The sequence below is a fragment of the Thunnus maccoyii genome, chromosome 2 (genome assembly GCF_910596095.1).
Source record: "Thunnus maccoyii chromosome 2, fThuMac1.1, whole genome shotgun sequence".
NCBI lineage: Eukaryota > Metazoa > Chordata > Actinopteri > Scombriformes > Scombridae > Thunnus > Thunnus maccoyii.
The window spans coordinates 7,309,100-7,326,681 of NC_056534.1; the positions used below are offsets into that span (position 1 = coordinate 7,309,100).

At 39.0% G+C, this 17,582-nt stretch overlaps 1 protein-coding gene across 1 annotated transcript in view; it reads right to left on the bottom strand.

The window, feature by feature from the left end:
• The window catches only part of LOC121908360 (voltage-dependent T-type calcium channel subunit alpha-1I-like), a 222,922-nt gene that overhangs the window by 154,502 nt on the left and 50,838 nt on the right, over positions 1–17,582 (bottom strand). Inside the window, exon 3 of the mRNA XM_042428302.1 lies at positions 461–572. Within this exon, the coding sequence (XP_042284236.1) occupies positions 461–572 (112 nt within the window). The remainder of the gene's footprint in view (positions 1–460; positions 573–17,582) is intronic.

Sequence of the window (17,582 nt, forward strand, 5' to 3'; positions counted from 1 at the left end):
AAGCAAGAGAAATAAGGAGTCAACAAGGGGATTTGGAATACAGGGGAAATAGATCAATCAAAGAGTGGCTTCCCTCAGCTGTACGCAAATTACGCAGTGATACTCAGTACGCTCACAATGGCAATGTTGACATATGTTTAGCTGATAAATATTTCACAGGTCAGCCTGCTTGTGGCATAAGGTGACATGTCAGGAGATACCATTAGAATTCATATTTTGGGAGCATGAAGGTTTGTACATAATTATCTGGTAATTGATTCATTATTTGTCAAGATATTTGATGACCAATCAAAAACTGACTGTTGCTTGTGTGCGAAAAAAAAAAAAAAACATCAGTACAAAACTGTGCTAATCACAAAATATGAGATGCTGCTTTAAATTTAAGGATAGATGAATGCAAAAATCACAATCACAGAAGTGTGTGTGTGTGTGTGTGTGTGTGTGTGTGTGTGTTCCTCACCTGTAGAATTTGGCATCGGTCTGAGGAGCAGTCGATGTTCTCGCAGGGTTGGTACATCCCCAGGGTCACGCAGTTCAGTAGGATCACCATCATACTCACACGTTCGAACCAGGTAGAAACACAATCGGTTAAGGAAAATACCACACAGAGCAAGATACAATCTGACAGCAAGGGGAGAAACGATGAGGTACCAACACTTTGAATCTCAGAGATACAGTAAATAACAAAGATATATAGGTCTGAGTCTGACTGTGCATGTAGCTAAATCCAAAACACTGACAGAAAGTGCTGAGAATAAACAGAAAAAAACTGCAATTCTGCTTCACTGCTACAGCTACTGACTACATTCTGTTACAAATATGCATGTAGTCTTAGAGCTTAAAATAAAAGCTCAGTTTGAACTGTGATATATTGCATTTGAGCACAAACAGAATAACCAAAAAATATCCTGAAATAAGACATGTTTAAAATGTTGTATCTCTCTTTAATTAGCTCTCTGATGAAGTGAAACCTCTGAAGAAAAAACTAGCATTAAAGTAAATCTAACTTTAACTGAAGCATTGATTAAACATATCACTCTACAGTTCATCTTCTTTTGCTACTGTACAGGATCACATTACTCCTAAAGGCCTTTTCTATACCAATACTCTAACATTTACACCCAAGTGTAACAAAGGTTTATGACAATGCCTCTAAGTCAGCATTATTGTAAAACTGCAGCAGCTCTAGAGCAGCAAAAGGTGAACACTGCAGGGTCCAATTCAGTCACGAAATGTCACACTATTACAGTTTCATTTTTCAGGCCTGCCATGATTTTTCTTAAACCACTTGTGTCTAAATGTTTATGGACTATTACAGTGGAGGCTTTTGGAGTGGTTCTAAACAGATCTTGTGCTGTAGCAATGAAAACATACAGTATAGAGTGTGATGTTTAATGTGCACGCTATAAAACTGGCATTTCTCCTTTTAACTGTGTTACTCCCCTGACATGCACACATACATCCCAAAGAAGTCCTTGAGCAAGGCACTGCATCCCTACTTCTTCAGCGGTTCCTGAGAGGACGACCCTACTTCCTCTGACTACTCGAAGAAAAATGCTGCAGAACAAATGTCAGACAATATCTGCGGTGATGCCAAATGTTTTGAGAGTACCGTGGCATGAACAACACTTGTTTTGAGAAGAGGTTAAATGGAGCAAGCATAACATGCAAAACCAAGCTGTAAGCTAGAGAAGGGTGACAGAAACAAAGCAGCAGAGTGTGACGGAGTGATTCAATATGTATTTTCTGTGTGTTGGGGGAGTGAGCGCAGTGCTTGGCTAACAAGCGTGTGAAGGGGGGATGTGCTGTAATAGCCCAGGAGGTCCAATCCTTTCCCAAGGCTATACAGCAAAGGATGCTGAAGTGCTCCCCCAGCAGACTACAACACACAGCCTGCAGGATGGGAGCAGCTTCAGCAAGGAATAACAACCAGAAAAACGGGCAACTTCTTCTTCTCTGAGTGTACTACACCGCAGGTTTGAAACAGACAGAATTCCCAGAAAAAGATTCTCAACATGTTTCTCTTGGCCCTGCCTGAACCTTCAAACAAAGAGATGGACTACTGTAGATATCACAGCACGGATAAAGATAGTCTGTGAGTGGGCAAAACACATGCATACACATAAACACATAGACACATGCACACAAACACCCACTCATTAACACACACATAGGCAGAAAAGTACACACAGGCAGATATGCGCACGTGCAAACCTACCAACATGTTCAAAAAAACATAAATGCTCGCAGTCACCCACCCACACGTGAGCACACACATTCACACAAACACACCCTCACTTGTGCGCATTAAGTCTCACATTAAATCAAACCTTAAATCAATGCGCGTCAGCTGATGGAGATCATTTAAAGAGAAATAGTCAGCGCTGCAGGGAGGCAAGTTTAATATTGATGTCCCGCAGGCTAATAGCTGTAAAGTAGACATGTGAGACAAGGTTAAGGGGCGAGATTTGTCATCTTGTACATGTTTGTTCGACCTCACAGACTGTACTGCCAAACCGACATCACACACAACGATTAATACGCTGTAGGATCCATTTTTTCAATCTTTAAATATTGCTTTTAGAAGTACAAGCTGTCAGTTTCTGGCTGTTTAATACAAACTGAAGGGCACATGCAAGCAATAGCACAATTGTATGCACACTTATACACTTGCACACACTGAAATTGTTCATTTATGTTATTATTTGAATATAGAAGAGACAATAGTTGTAGAAAAGAACAAAATAAACCTAATTCTAAAACATATTAGCACAAGTATTGCAAGCAGAAAGTACAAAAAATCCCTGACTGGTAAGCTTTACTTGTAGGAGGATAGAATAATATGGTATAATAATAAGGAAAGAATCAATGAAATTTGCTCAAACTGTTTTTGCTTTAATTTGCAGAGGATAGAACCATAAATTATGAAATAAAAGACAGTACTCAAATAATATCTGGGTCGCAGTTGAGCTATCGTCAGTGAAACAACACTCCCTGCTGGGGTTCATTTCCCATTTCCTACTATCTGTCATAGTGAAATGAACAGCGGCCTTTTAGTCTGAATTACCTGCAGGGAGCTGGAAACAAGCTGCAACATTGACATATCATCACCTTTTAAGAAGATACGGCACACTTATAGCAAACAGTTGATTATTTACACATCCAGCAGTTACAGAGCAACATTATTAATCAGTTGGAGCATCATTTGTCTCTGACCAGCTGGTGAATCTAAACTCTTTCACTCTCTTTTAGCTCAATTTTTGGTGTCAACAAACTCCTGAGGGAAATATCTTTAGCTGCAGTTTGTTTGTGTTTGCTGTTTGGTGCTGAGCAGAGAGAACCGTATCATCAAGTAGCTGAAAACAACTGCCTGCCATGAAGGAAGAATACACTATGAGAGTGGTGAGAGTGAACCAAAACAGGAAAGTTAAGTGCTGAACAATGACATTGAAGTAGTAGTGGGGAAACTAGGGAGTACCAGGAGGGCTTCCTGATAAAATATGATAAAATGCACCCATGATAAAATCACAGTTATTCATTTGGCGGATGCTTTTGTGTTGTGATAGTGCTTTTCCAAGCCACTATCAGTTATCAACTTACAACTGGTACAGATATTTAAATGATATCATCATACCACAGGCAGGCATATATATACTGCACGCTATCACACACACACACACATACGCACTTTTGCCACTTCAGCTATTTTCTGTGGCTAGCCCTTCCTAATGAGGACAGAGATATCATCCGCAGGTGTCACTGAGCTCATGGTGAGCGCCTGTGAACACACCACCTAAAAAGCACAGCCTTTCCAGGCAGATACGCACTTTAATGTGAAAACTGCGGGTCAGCGTTTTCTCATTTCGCCAGTCTAAGTAATGATGGCAGCCTTTGGGCTAATGCTATATTATCTTGGGGTTATTTCCACTGCCAAATGCATTCTTTAAAAACAGCCTCTGTGAGTTGCCAGCGTCCCCGGCGTAGCGGTTTAGCTTCTCGTGCACGCTGCTTATGCATGTGCTGCCTTTAACAAGTGTCTGTCTGTCTCTCTCCACTTCTAAAAAAATGAGTAAATTAGTGTAGGTGCCTTGGAGGAGGCTCTATCTTCCCTCTCTCTCTTTCTCTCACACACACACACAGACACATGCACACATACTGCACATCAACACCGCAATTGGATGGTGAATGAGGTAGAATTCAAAGCACAAAGCTCTATTACAGACATGGTGTTCGAAGAGGATTAACTCAGAAATTGTTTTATGAAACTGTTTCACCTCCAGAATTGTTTAACCTTCATTTTTTTTTTTTTTTTTTTTTTTTTTTTTGCCAGGCAGTGATTGCCCAAATAGGCTGCTGTTTTTCAGCATGCTCTGCTTCACATTCAACCAGAGGCTGTCACTCACTACTGGAAGCTGCCTGCAACACCTACAGTATTATACTCTGCTGTAGGCCACTGAGCGGATCCATTAAAATAGTGAGAAATATAGCTTGACAGATATGGCTTTCTGAGTTCTGCTTTGTGAAGAATTAGAGTATTTTTGTGTCAAAAAGTATATTATTTATGGTTGTCCTTTTTTTTTTTTTTGGCTTGGCATGGTGAAAGAAGCTTCTAAAATAGTGTTAACAATGTAGGGACACAAAACCCTTTCAATAAAATCTTTATTTATGAAAATCTGACAGTAAGTCAAGGATTAAAGGTTTAATGAAAGTTATATATAAGACTATTATGTCATCAATGTATGTCATCGCAATATTTTAGTCCAATCCTAGTTGGAAATAAAATGCCGTACCTAAACACACTTTGATGTAGGTTGTCAAGGGAGACGAAACATTTGAGGACTACAACTAATGATTATGTTCATTATCGATTCATCCCTAAATTACTTTTAGGAGTCCATTAAATGTCAGGAAATGAAAAATGGCCATCACAAGCTCTGAAAGCTTAAAATTAATCTTAAAATTAATTAAAACAGTCTACGTATATTGTAAAACAACAGCTGATTGACTTTTCTTAAACAATAGTCAAATAATCTTGTGATGGTTGACTGATTAAATCAACTCAGTTCAACATGAAAGGAGTTTACATTCATTTTGGCCTTTCTGAGGTTTTCCTGGCAGCTCAGTGTCCACACCTGCAGAATAAAAGGTTTGACAAAGTTTGACCCGGAGATCTAGAAACAGACTCAATTACATCACAGAGCCGGCAGGAAACAAAACCAAGATTTGAAAAGGCCGAATAAAATTCAGTGGCACTGGAGACCATTACCTAAAAGATTTGGATGTGCTGAAAAGCATCAGCGTGACAGAGCTGGAAAGAGCTGGGAGGCTGAAAATGTGTGGCAGCGGGGGCTAAATGAATTCTTAATACCTCACTGCGTGGCGTCACTCTTTCTAACCCTTCTCTCTCAATGTCCCTCTGCCTTACTCTCTCTCTCTCTCTCTCTCGCCTTCCCTCTCTCGTTTTTATTGTTTCCAAAGAGACACGCAGGAGGCAAACGACCTCCGGTTTCCGTGGCAACCAATCAACTATCAAATGAAGTAAATAGTCACAAAGAGACGGGGAGAAGGATGGAGAGAGAGACTAGGAGGAAGAGGGGGATAGCCAGAGGTTGGTTTGGTATCAGTGTCTTTACGTGAGACCCCATCATGTTTACGGCATCACTGTCTGCGTAAACTTCACTGCTAATAAAGCTATGATACAGTATCTCTAGTCAGGTGTCTCTATTTTTGTTTTTAGAAAAAAAAGAGGCATTGCTTTCTGGTGACTGTGATGATCAGACACTGAAAATTGAATCAAATTCTGGTGACTTGGGAGAAAGTTTCAAATAGCAAACCTGTTGAAAAACCTTGAAGAGAAACAAGAAATGCTCCACTACTGAGAAAGGCGCCTAACGTACAAGTTCAGTAGGATAAACCAAGTTCAACAAATGCTAAATTGTTTACAGGTGTTGTTTGATTGTTCAGTATGAATTTAAACTGGTTGTAAAGGAATAGTTCAAGCAAATAAGTATAATACCGAAATAGTGAGATGGAGAGATCTCACTTATTATCATAATTTGTAGTATTTGTTTAACCTACATGTAAACAAAAATAAAATACAAAATACCAATTTGTGTTTTTAAAGGGAGTTACAGGCTGGAACTATTTTTTGGCCAACAACAGTCGGGAGCAGTGACTATGCCAGTTTTGGTAGTATTGTGCATGTACTGTACAGAGTCCAAAACAAAAACCTATCAAGAAATAGTTCCAATACAAACAATACACCCCCCACAATAATCCCCCTTTTTTGTTTGATTTGATATAAAGTCTTTGGGCCAAATCCACAAAAGGATTGCGCGGCTTTTGCAGCCGCTAAACCTGTGCAAATGAGACAAAAAGATGGAAAAAGAAAGAAAAGCGTGTAATACACAAAGCGCCCGCAAAGGGTGAAATGCGCCGCAAACTGCGTTGCCAAGCAAATAGCTTCATGGTGTGCCTGTTCCATTTTGCATGTATGTAAATTAGGTAATATTCATACATTCGGTGCAAAATTGGCCCCTTTCTATGCAAATAAGCCTCGATGCAAAAACAGTCCAATTCACAAAGACCAGCGCTAATTGCCACACGCAATTAGGGCGTTATTAGCATCTTCAGATAGTCGGTGGTAACTACACACACTCACTACTCGCTCGCTCTCTCTTCAAATCTTCAGGCTTGTGAGGCTTGAATGAACTGAATTGATATTGAATGATATCAAGGGGGAAATCTTCAGTCAGACATTGGGGGAGGATCAAGTGGGTATGGGGTGATAGGCTTATCTCAGACTTTCATCTACTAACAATAAAAAATGTCCTGACGGCTCTGATGGAGCTCAGGATTCATCCATAAGTTCTGTTTTATTACAAACAATCCCACCGTATGAACCCGGAATCTGTGTGTAACAGCTGATCTGTGTAGATATGTAGCAAGTTAATGAAGTTACCGCTGCTGTGCCTCTTTCTCAGTTTGGAGACGTACTTATTGTTTCAGCTGTTGTGTGATGCTGCAGCCAGATGTGACACACAGCCAGATGTGTGCAACAAACAGAAGATCAGCACCGATGTTTCTGCAAAATCCCAGATACATCCAGTAACACCCGAACAACATTACTGTAAGATTGAGATGTTAATCAAGTGTCAGACCTGACTGAGTCACATCAATAGCTGTAGCTTATTCTGACTGACATTTCAGTAGATTATTGTTTTATTGTACAGCACTGTGGTTGTTTTTAAACGTGCTTTATAAATAAACTTGATTTGATTATGTTATAGATATGAAATACTAGAGAAGAAAAAGAAGCAAAATACATGAAAGTTGGTTTGTGATTGTGGAGAGCTCTGTGTGTGCACACCTCAAACACACCCTAAAACATGAAAAAGCATAAAATTACACATTTTGATTTTACATTTCTGTTCATCTTACAAATACTTTGTGTAAATGAGTCAGTTTTGGATAGAGCCAGCTTGGTGAACTATGTTAGGAGTCAGATATCAGACTCATACATTTTTATTTTCAATATTCATCTCATTTTCAGAGAGAAAGAGAGAAAGAATTAATTCAAAAATGTTTATTCCTTTAAACTGTTATATATCGACGATAAACTGGTTTAATCTTTCCTTTTTGTTCTCTGCTTTGCACAAAGAGTGGTATGAACTGCTTACTGAGCATGAAACTTCACCTGGAAAGTTGTTTACTTTGAAAGCAAAAGCTTGTTGCCTAAGAGTACAGAGTTGATGTCATTTGCTGTGCTGCTGTCAGCACATTTGACATACTGCACAGGCTTTTATCCTAACAACGTTTACTGCTTTAGTCTTTCTTTTTTGTTCTTTTGTTTTATATCCACACATTTATCTCACCTCCAATCACTCTCACTCTCCTCTCTATCTTTTCACTGTAGTCTCTCCCTCCCTCCCTCCTCTTCCTCCCTCTATCCTCTCCTCCATCACTATATAATGTCCACAGAGCTTGGCAGGTCTCTCTCTTTTTTTTTTTTTTCCTGGAATTTTCCATCAGGGGTTCTTCGATCCAGTATAGCTGACTGGATAAAGGGAGGCCGGAGTGTGTGTGTGTGTGTATGTGTGTGTGTTGGACAGCAGTAAATGTCATGGGATATCACACGGTAATGCTCCACAGCGTCTCATGTCAGCTCCTCTTTTCCCTAAGCTGTCAGGTCAGAAGAGTGCCCACAGACACACACACACATATGCACATGTGCACACACACACACACTCGGAAACACTCGCACGGTAAAGGTTATGTGTATAATTTTCAGGATGAGGGTAACAACAGAACAACAGAAGCTATTACTTGTTCTATGAATCTCTCATTGCTCATCAGCCCGCTGCCTTCTGGGCTTTCAGACAGTCGTTTCTGTCGTTTCGTCTTCACCCTTGATTAGATTTAAACTGATGTTTGGTTAAAGGTGTGATATGAAGCTTTTAAACTATCAATTATCACATTAACTCTGCGGCATTAGTGTAATTACTACTAACAAATGAGAATATAATGTCGTTCACATGATTAGCAGCCTCTATCTAGTCTGGCTAAAGCCGCCTGCGGGCTAAAAGAAACTGTATCCACTGCTGAAGTTCTGAGATGTCTCCATTAACTCTGCCACTGAGCTTTAAGAGTTTTTACTGGATCTTACATCTGAATTAATTTCTTCTTTCCCTCACCTTCTGAAAAATTAGATAGGAGAGAAACAAGTCAAACTAACAGCATATGAAGTGAGCTATCTATAACAGATGTGAAGCGTGTGTTTCCCTGCTGGGGGGCGCATGGAAAGACTGAGGAGCAGCTCAGCTGATTTGAAAAAGTAGAGATTATGATATGATTAAAAATAAACATATGTGTGTTTAATAGGGAAATCAACACACAAATAGGATTTCAAATTGATATAATGCTGATGTTAAATATATTTATTAACTCACTAACCAACTGACTACCAGTTATGACGAGCCTTCTACACGTTGCACATCACATCATGCTGCGATCGAGAGTTTAAATGAGTCAAACATCAACTTTGGGGATATTGACTTTTATATCATTAATAGTGTGAAATAACATCTGGTTTGAAATCCACTTCAAGCAAACACATTTGGCGGGGAGGTGAGGGGGTCCTTGAGCTCATCTGATAAGGCGGTGGGGGGAACTCAGACAAAACCACTGGGAAACTGGAGTTTCCACACAGTTACACTCAGGAGAACATGGATGATACCATTTTAATTACACTATACCACATCAAAACACTTCATTATCTGCATAATCTGATAAAAAAAACAAACATAAAAGAACCCAAAGTGTTCAATAGAATAACAAAAACAAGCTGGGGTGGTTCTGATAAGCTTTGAAATCAGCCAGATTCTGAACTCTTACTAACACATATATATACACAGGCTGTTAGAGCCATTTGTATCTATGTGTGTGTTAAGGTCATTCCATGGTTGCCACAGTAGTTGGCATATTGGACAGCAGCATATGGAAATGCATATGTAGAAGAAGAGGCGATTACTCCTCAGGTGTGCTGCTTACCGGGAGTTTTTTGACTGCCGTTTAGAGGCTTTTTTGTTTGTTTTCATGTAAGTTATAGGTGTAAGTGTGTGTATGGCAAAGGCTTTATTGGTACACGGTGGTAAATAAAGCCACCGCATGACGACGCGTTGATTACATATCTCGGTAACAGCCCCTCACTGTGGCTTAGGCTTTTTTTTGTTTGTCGAAATCAAGTCACTACACAGGCTATAACCCAGACGAGCCCCTGTCAGCATTTACTCTGCTTTCATACTGTGGACCAACAAGCTGGATTTATATTCGGAAATGTGCTTGACTAATGGGAAGCATTTTTACATGCACTAGACTGTTGCTTTGAACTGTAGTTTCAAATGAATGTTATGTTGTCAGGAATCAGCTGTGAAGTGCCATTATCGCCTCTTATCGTTCTCTCGCTGGGTCGGTGGGAATTTTACTTTAACAAATACAAAATTAACAAATTTTAACAAACACAAATGCTTCACAGAAGAGCATATCATTTCCCATTTTCAGAGGGTCAAAAGTCGGGGGTCAGCTACAGGCCAGCAGCCGTTTGATGATTCAGGTTTTCGAATTGAGGAGGAACTCTAGAAAGACTATCCTGAAATTAGGTTTCATACTGTTTCCTGGCTTAAGGTTAAAGTTTCAGTGATACAAAACATTACTCACTATACTTTCTACATCTCCGAATCTCTGCCTGCTCTGTCTTTCTCTTTCTGTCTGTGTCTCCCACTCTTTCTCTCCCAGATGGTCAGCGCACAGCTGCCATAGGATTCTTGGAGACAAGCTCTGCCCTGTTGCTGTGGCAACCAGTGCTGATAAAAATATTAGGAACCCTCTGTTGCGTGTGCATATGTGCATGCTGTGTCTGGGTTTGTGAGAGCACACTGAACATTTGTTATTCCATAGTTCACATTTTGCCAAAATTAAATCATCACTTCATCATCAAATATCTGGAAAAAATCTCGCTGAGTGACAGGGTCGTAGTTAGCTGCCGTTCATGTAGCCAGACTGTAATTTGGTTTAATTTCATGTCATCAATCAATTTCTATCAGGAGGTGCAACTTTATTTTAAATGGCATCCAGCTCACTTGCCATTCAGATATTGATTCATTGAGCGTGACTGCACACCAGACGCTTTGACCGATGTTACAAGCCCAAGACTCAGACATACTTACACACATATACTGACATACAAAAGGGGGATCCATGGTTTGGTGAGATTATCAGTGTAGTATCAGTTAATGTAGCAATCCATCACCTCCTGGAAATTGAATGAGGGAGATAAACTGTAGCAAAGAGGAGGACTGACGCATGGGCATAGATTGAGGTATGGACAGTAGAGACATGTCTCTACCAATATCAAGGTGTTACTGGATCGTCCTTTCCAAAATTTTTACCAATGTCAAATCTAGCTGCTTTAACTCCATGTAATGTTAATGGTAAGATCTCTGCAGAGTTGCTAGGTTTGTGTGTTTTTTGCACTATCATGATAAAGTGTGAAAGCGCAGGATATGAGGGATACTCGACTTGATGATCTGGCAACCCTCAACTTCTGAAGTGGTTAGTATTTGTAGTTTAAATGTTTGGAAAGTCACAGAATTGGACAAAACTAAGATCATTTGATATTATATTTAATTTCAGGCGTTAGGTGTTGTTAGCTAATTTGTGACTGTTGCTCAGACATGCTGGTTAATTAAACCACTTTATTACTGTTGGACATCTGGTCCTTTTTAAAGAAGAACCAAAATGTCAGTAACAGTTGAGCTTAGTTAACAAGAATGTTCTGTAATCGATCCAAACATTCATAACTGTGGGAGAAATATTACTATCCCCTGTTCCATGAGTGCATCAGGAGCAGAGTTATAATTGCATATGTGTCTTTAAGACATGAACATTATTTATAAGCTAAATTGGCTACATCTTGTCCAACTGATCTGATCATTTTCATTATGAAAATCCTGTCAGCACTAGCCTGAGCAGACACACACACACAGGTGAGCTGCAGCCTCTCAGGTGAGCTCTGATGTCACAGTGAAAGATCTAGCCAAAAGCTGAGCAGGAGTTAAATGAAAAATAATATAAATATAAGTTTTTCAGATGATTTAAAGATAGAATTGGTTTGAAAACCTTATAGCAGCTAGTTACAGTGCAGCATATTACCTATAGGTTTCTACACATTTATTTGATTGCAACATTTATTGCAACAGTCTATGTTATAAATATTAATCTTGGTCTCAGATTTATAGTTAAGTAGTCTATCAATACAATAAAATGTAAAAATTGAGAAAAAATCATGATACAAGTCCAATTTCAGGCAAGTCAGCGAATGCATATTCAGTGCAGTAAACATTCTGCAGAGTCAGGCTCTTTATTTGTATTTGTGTGCGCGCATGTGCCTATGAAAAGAGAAAAGAACGATAGAGAGCAAGAACTAAGAATTATTTTGGCTGTCTGACAAAAAAATGTCCCTACCAAAGTTAAAACCAAACCTACACCCCTGAAGGGATGGAAAGGGATAGATAAAGTTTACCAACAGCTGCCAACTGAGGTGTCTTTTAGCAGTGATGGGCAGATATGGGGAATGGAAGGAGCAGGGAAAATACTCAGTGTACAATTATAGATAGCTTGTAAGACAGGAGAAGACACAAACATGCACACAGAGTCTTCCTTTAGACCATCTGGTGGGATTTTCTGTGCTTTCCTGCTGTCTTTCTTTTTTTTTTTTTTTGTTTGCTCTCTTTCTCTCTGTGATGCAGTATGGTAGTAATATGATGCAGACCTTAAGTGTGCAGGTTTCCTCTCCTGCCAATGGTGCCTTAATGCATGGGCTTACCGAAAGCAAAAAAAAACAACCATATTAAACATAATGTAGGAGAGGAAGCTACCTGTGATGCGGCGGTGGACGTGATGAGGAGTGAATCCTCCTGCTGTGTGTCAACACTCTGTAAAAACATGATTTACGTCATTACGTCGGTTTGAACATGTCAAAATAAAGACATCAAACAACAAAAATAGACTTGGAGGAGGACACTGTGGAAACTTGCATAGCCCCAGGACCTAAAGTAATGTTAAGGCACCCTTGTCTCCTGCCCACGACCACTGTTGCACACTGTTTCCATATTGCCGTCCTCCAGCACTGTCAGGCTTGTGTAACTGAGAGCAAAAAGCGGAGGAACAGACTGACCACCAATTACACAGTACAACTACTGATGGAGCTAAAAATACTAAGACCAGCGTTTACCGGTGATAGAACGAGAAACAAGAAAGAGACAGTACAAATTATTGTATATTACCATGTAAGAAGAAAGATAATAAGATAATAATATAAGAAAAATATAGAAAATCACCAGCCATATCCTTTAACCGATATAGCCGGCGACCAAACCTAAAAAGATGAGATCCAAGTTGTCTGACTCTACTCTGATTCTCAAGCCTGCAGCTCTGCTTCTTCCTCTCACTACTTTCTTTTGTCACTCATTTCATTCCCACTCTGCCTACACCCTCCACTCACTCATAATTTCACTCAACATCTCTTCATGTTCCCTTTTGTATCATTTTTATCACATTTTCTTATACATCTATGTGTCTTTCTACCCAACTCTTTCTTCATTGCTCTGACATCCATCTCTGCGTAGGGGGATCAATTAGTCCTAAATTGTTAGAATGATTATTTGAGGGTGATTTGTCCCTGTATTTTCGTATTGTTTGGCATCATTATAATCCAGCTGAGACATAACAAGGTGACACATTAATATTCATGATATTAACAAGAGGAACAAAGTGTGGTATCTGTAGAAGCAAGTATCACTTTCAGTAGCGATGAGGCGCTTCCTAAATTGCTAATTTCGGTTCATAGAACAAAGGTACACAAGCATGCACTTGTACGAACACACACACACACACACACACACACACACACACACACACACACACACACACACACACACACACACATCCACACACACACATTAACACATGCCAGTCACAGCTCCCAAGATAACACCATGCAGATAGCAATCATCGGAGGCGAGTGTTAATGACAGACTAATGACTGCCATTTACCAAACTAGGGAGAATGGCTTCATGTGAGTCTGTGTCAGCTTCTCACTTTTCAAAGTTGACGTTTTATTACCATTTTCCTAAAAATATCTTCTTCATAAACACTTGAACACCTGAAAATAAAACTATTTCTCAATTTTTCCTCTTTAATTTATTTCAGTTATCTTGTGCTGCTTCCTTGATGAGATGAACATTTTGAAAAATTTAAGAGGTGAAAACAACTAATTTCATAAAAACAACTTTTTCCACTCAGAATCATGATCCACATTTCTGAAAAATATATCTTGCAAATATTAAAGGTCCTCTACACTTTCACAAATGTTTTCAGGTTGAAGTTGCTATGCAATCAAACTGAATTTACAAATGAGAATCATAACAGTGATAAAAGTATCAGCTGTCCCAATTTAATGTGTGCAATGAGAGAATGTTTTTAGTTGCTGAGATGTGTTCGTACTGAACATATGTGTATGAAAAATATTCATACCAGTCTGCAAAACCTTTGTTTTCCGAACAACAACAGCATGACTAAGGTAGGTAGATTAGCACGGTCATGGTAAAGACAGTATAGCTAAGGTCTGGTTAACAAGCAGAGATTTTCCAGCGTCCATGAAGACAGAAAAAACTCGTGTCTTTCATCAATAATGATGAAAGGCCACAAGCGCAAACGTGTTGGTCTCACAATAAAGTTGTCATACTTTATGCTACAAGTGTTACTGGAGTTTTGTCCTTCTATGGTTTGGTTAAGGGGATGTGGACTGGGATGCAAACAGGATGTGTATTTAGATCTACCTACAACATGACCGTCATGTTCATGCGCTGTAATATTAAAAAGGCAATACTGTGTAAGCAAGGCATATGAGTTTATCGGTGTTATGTAACAGACAAACTATAAAAGGTTAAAACTGTTCTTTTGGATCGTGAGCAACTACTTCATGATGAATTCCTCCCTCTTCCCTCTGGTGTTCATTACCCTTTGTTCAAGATGAAGTCAAACAGATATAAACACTCCTTTAACCCATAAGCTATCAAATTATATAACATCACCTATGAAAGTTATTATGGGTGCATTGTTTTATGGGCTACTGTTCTTTGTTAATAATTTGAACTTGCGTCTTGCTTTGTGTTTCTGACATTTTGTCTGCGTTTAACTGTTTATCTGCTTCAAAGTGCATGCACTCTGAGACTAATTAATGAACTAAAAATGTATTTATAAACTTGTAAATATTAACAAAAACTTTTTTTTCCTTTTTTTTACAGTTTAAGTCTGCAAAAATGCCTTATAACTACAACTACATGAGTCTAGTGAAAGTATTTCTAGTGAACTTCGGTTGTCAGGAAAAAAGTTCCAAGTCGGTGTTTGGTTCTTTGAAGATAGCCAGAGAGACTGTTATATATTAAATGACACACATGCACACACTCTCTCACACACACACACACACACGAACACATGCAGGTCTGAGGGAACTCATAACCAGCAGCACGGGTTCTATAATCACCATGACTTCCTGACTTCTATAATCACCATGGTTACACAGACAGCTGTGAGGTGCGAGAAAGTAAAAGCGAGGGATGAAAGGACTGAAAGGAGGGAGGTATAACAGAGGGAAAAAAACAAGAGAGGTGATGCTAGTGATCCTGGTACACACACACACACACACACACACACACACACACATAACCCCACATACAGCAACCTGCTGTGCTAATTACTGGGTCTGTGGTTCTTTGAAGGCTGCTGCTCACCTTGCCTGGCCCCTTACCTATTCACACACACACACACACACACACACACACACATAGATACAAAGACACACAGACACACACATCTCTCTACAGGAACCAGTGTGTTATTTCAGCACCTGCAGGCTCAGTGGGCGATGCCAATATGAAAATAATATGTATTGGCATCTACCAGCATGAAGACAGTGCAGTAATACGTGACATCAACTGCGCGTGGCTATCTGGAGCAGAAGGGGTAAATGCAGAGAGGATATGTCACACAGGGAGGAGTTATAAATTAAAAATATGGGGTCAACATCTCTGTAATCTTCAGACTTGTCCTATACTTAAAGTTAAGTGTTTAGCTGTTAAACTAATGGATACATTTCTACCACGTACATTAAATTTCAATTATAACAATTACTATTCACAGTTACGGAAGCAAGAAGAGGCTCCGAAGATCCTCATCTCATCTCAACTGGCTCCTGCATTGCGTGTTTGTTGTCTGGCACCAAGTTAGACATGAATCTGCTGAGCTTCTTAAAAATGGCACTTTTTTTTAAAGTGCAAAATGTAGCTTCAGCTTTCAGATGTTGTTATGCCAGAGGGTCAAATGAGTGAAAGGTCAGTGAAGAAACCATGCAGTCTTATAATTTCACACTCTCTAACTCGCTCTTAAAAACAAACACATTAGGAGTGACACCAGCGTGGGGGAGGTCAGGTACGGTTGGTTCATGGATGATGTGACATTAATTTGAAAAACACTACAAACAAGTGAGTCAGACCATTTTGCTGATTTTCCATCTGAATCATGTCCCTCCAATATGGGCAGGGTGTATAAATCGGATATCAACTGAAACTAAAACTGAATATTTGCCTCCAAAAGCTAAACATCCAGTCCATTATATAAATGTATATATATATATATATATATATATATATATAGTCAAATGATAATGACTGGCAGTGACACACTGAAAAAAAACATCTGTTTGAGTCAGACATTTAGGGTCCAAACTGCATGAAAGTGTTAGTTAAAGCAACATCCATCCCCATATTGTCTCTGATAACTAATTACCATTTTTCCGATATTAGCCAGTTTCCTCAACTGTCTGAGCATTAGAAATGACACTTTTTTACATCGCTGTTCATACTTAAACACATCATCAAGTTACAGAAGCATCAGTTGCTCTCTAATTCTTAGTGGCCGTGGTTGCTTCTATATTTGAGCCAGTGGTACCAACAGCTAGCTGATGGCTAATAATTAGCTGATGGTTAGTAGCTTGACTTTCCTGGATTTGCTTAAGTCAGCTCCTGAAGAGTGTGGGCTAACAGCTATCTTTATAAACTACAATGACCAATGTCAAATGAAATAATACAGTACTTTTTATGACTTAGCATAGCACTAATTTGTTTTGTTGTTTGCTATAAAAAATAGCTAGCTTAATGTTTACTGTTAACAGCTGCAAGTTAGCTAGTTAGCAAGAGAAAAAGCACAAGCAGAAATGTACACAACTCCACAAAATCAGTAATTTTCCTGAGTGTAGACATGGAGAAGCAGTGTTGGCAAAACCAATTTTAGAATCACACATACTGTATTTATCTTGTCTAGTAATAGTCTCATGTCAACTCAAATTACATTTAAGTAATAGTAAGAGTAGCAGGATGTCAAGATAGGTGCAAAGTTTGGGAGATTTTGAATGTTTTTTTTTGTTTTGTTTTTGCTTTGTTTTGTTTTTTCCATTTAGTTATTTTTTATTTCATCTATAGGTTTGTGGATAGCTTTATAGTTTTATATGACAAAAATGTGCACAGAACAACATTTAATTATTTGTCTTCATTCAAAGTCTATTTCCAGATGTGTGTCAGATGTTAGCAATCACAACAGAAGAGGAGCCGTTCAATTAAATAACCTGAATACTTCACTAAGACAGTGTTTCAATAGACAAAGCTCAGTAATCCCCTGAAAAAATCCCACAGGAATACAAAATAATCCAGCCAAACTTCTATCCATTCTCAATCAATACAATCCACCTGATGTCACAGAGAACTATTGATCTCACTACTGAATTATTGACCGGTTCCTCTAGACAGAAGGCCTAAATATTATAGATGATGTTGAGCACAATAGGGTGAGCTACATTGCAGAGGACTGCGAAGCCGTGAGAGGCCAAGGAAAAGATGGAATAAAATTGATCCATGAAATTGTGATGAGGTTGGTGAAATGTTAAGCCAAGACAGGGGTGGATAAGAGG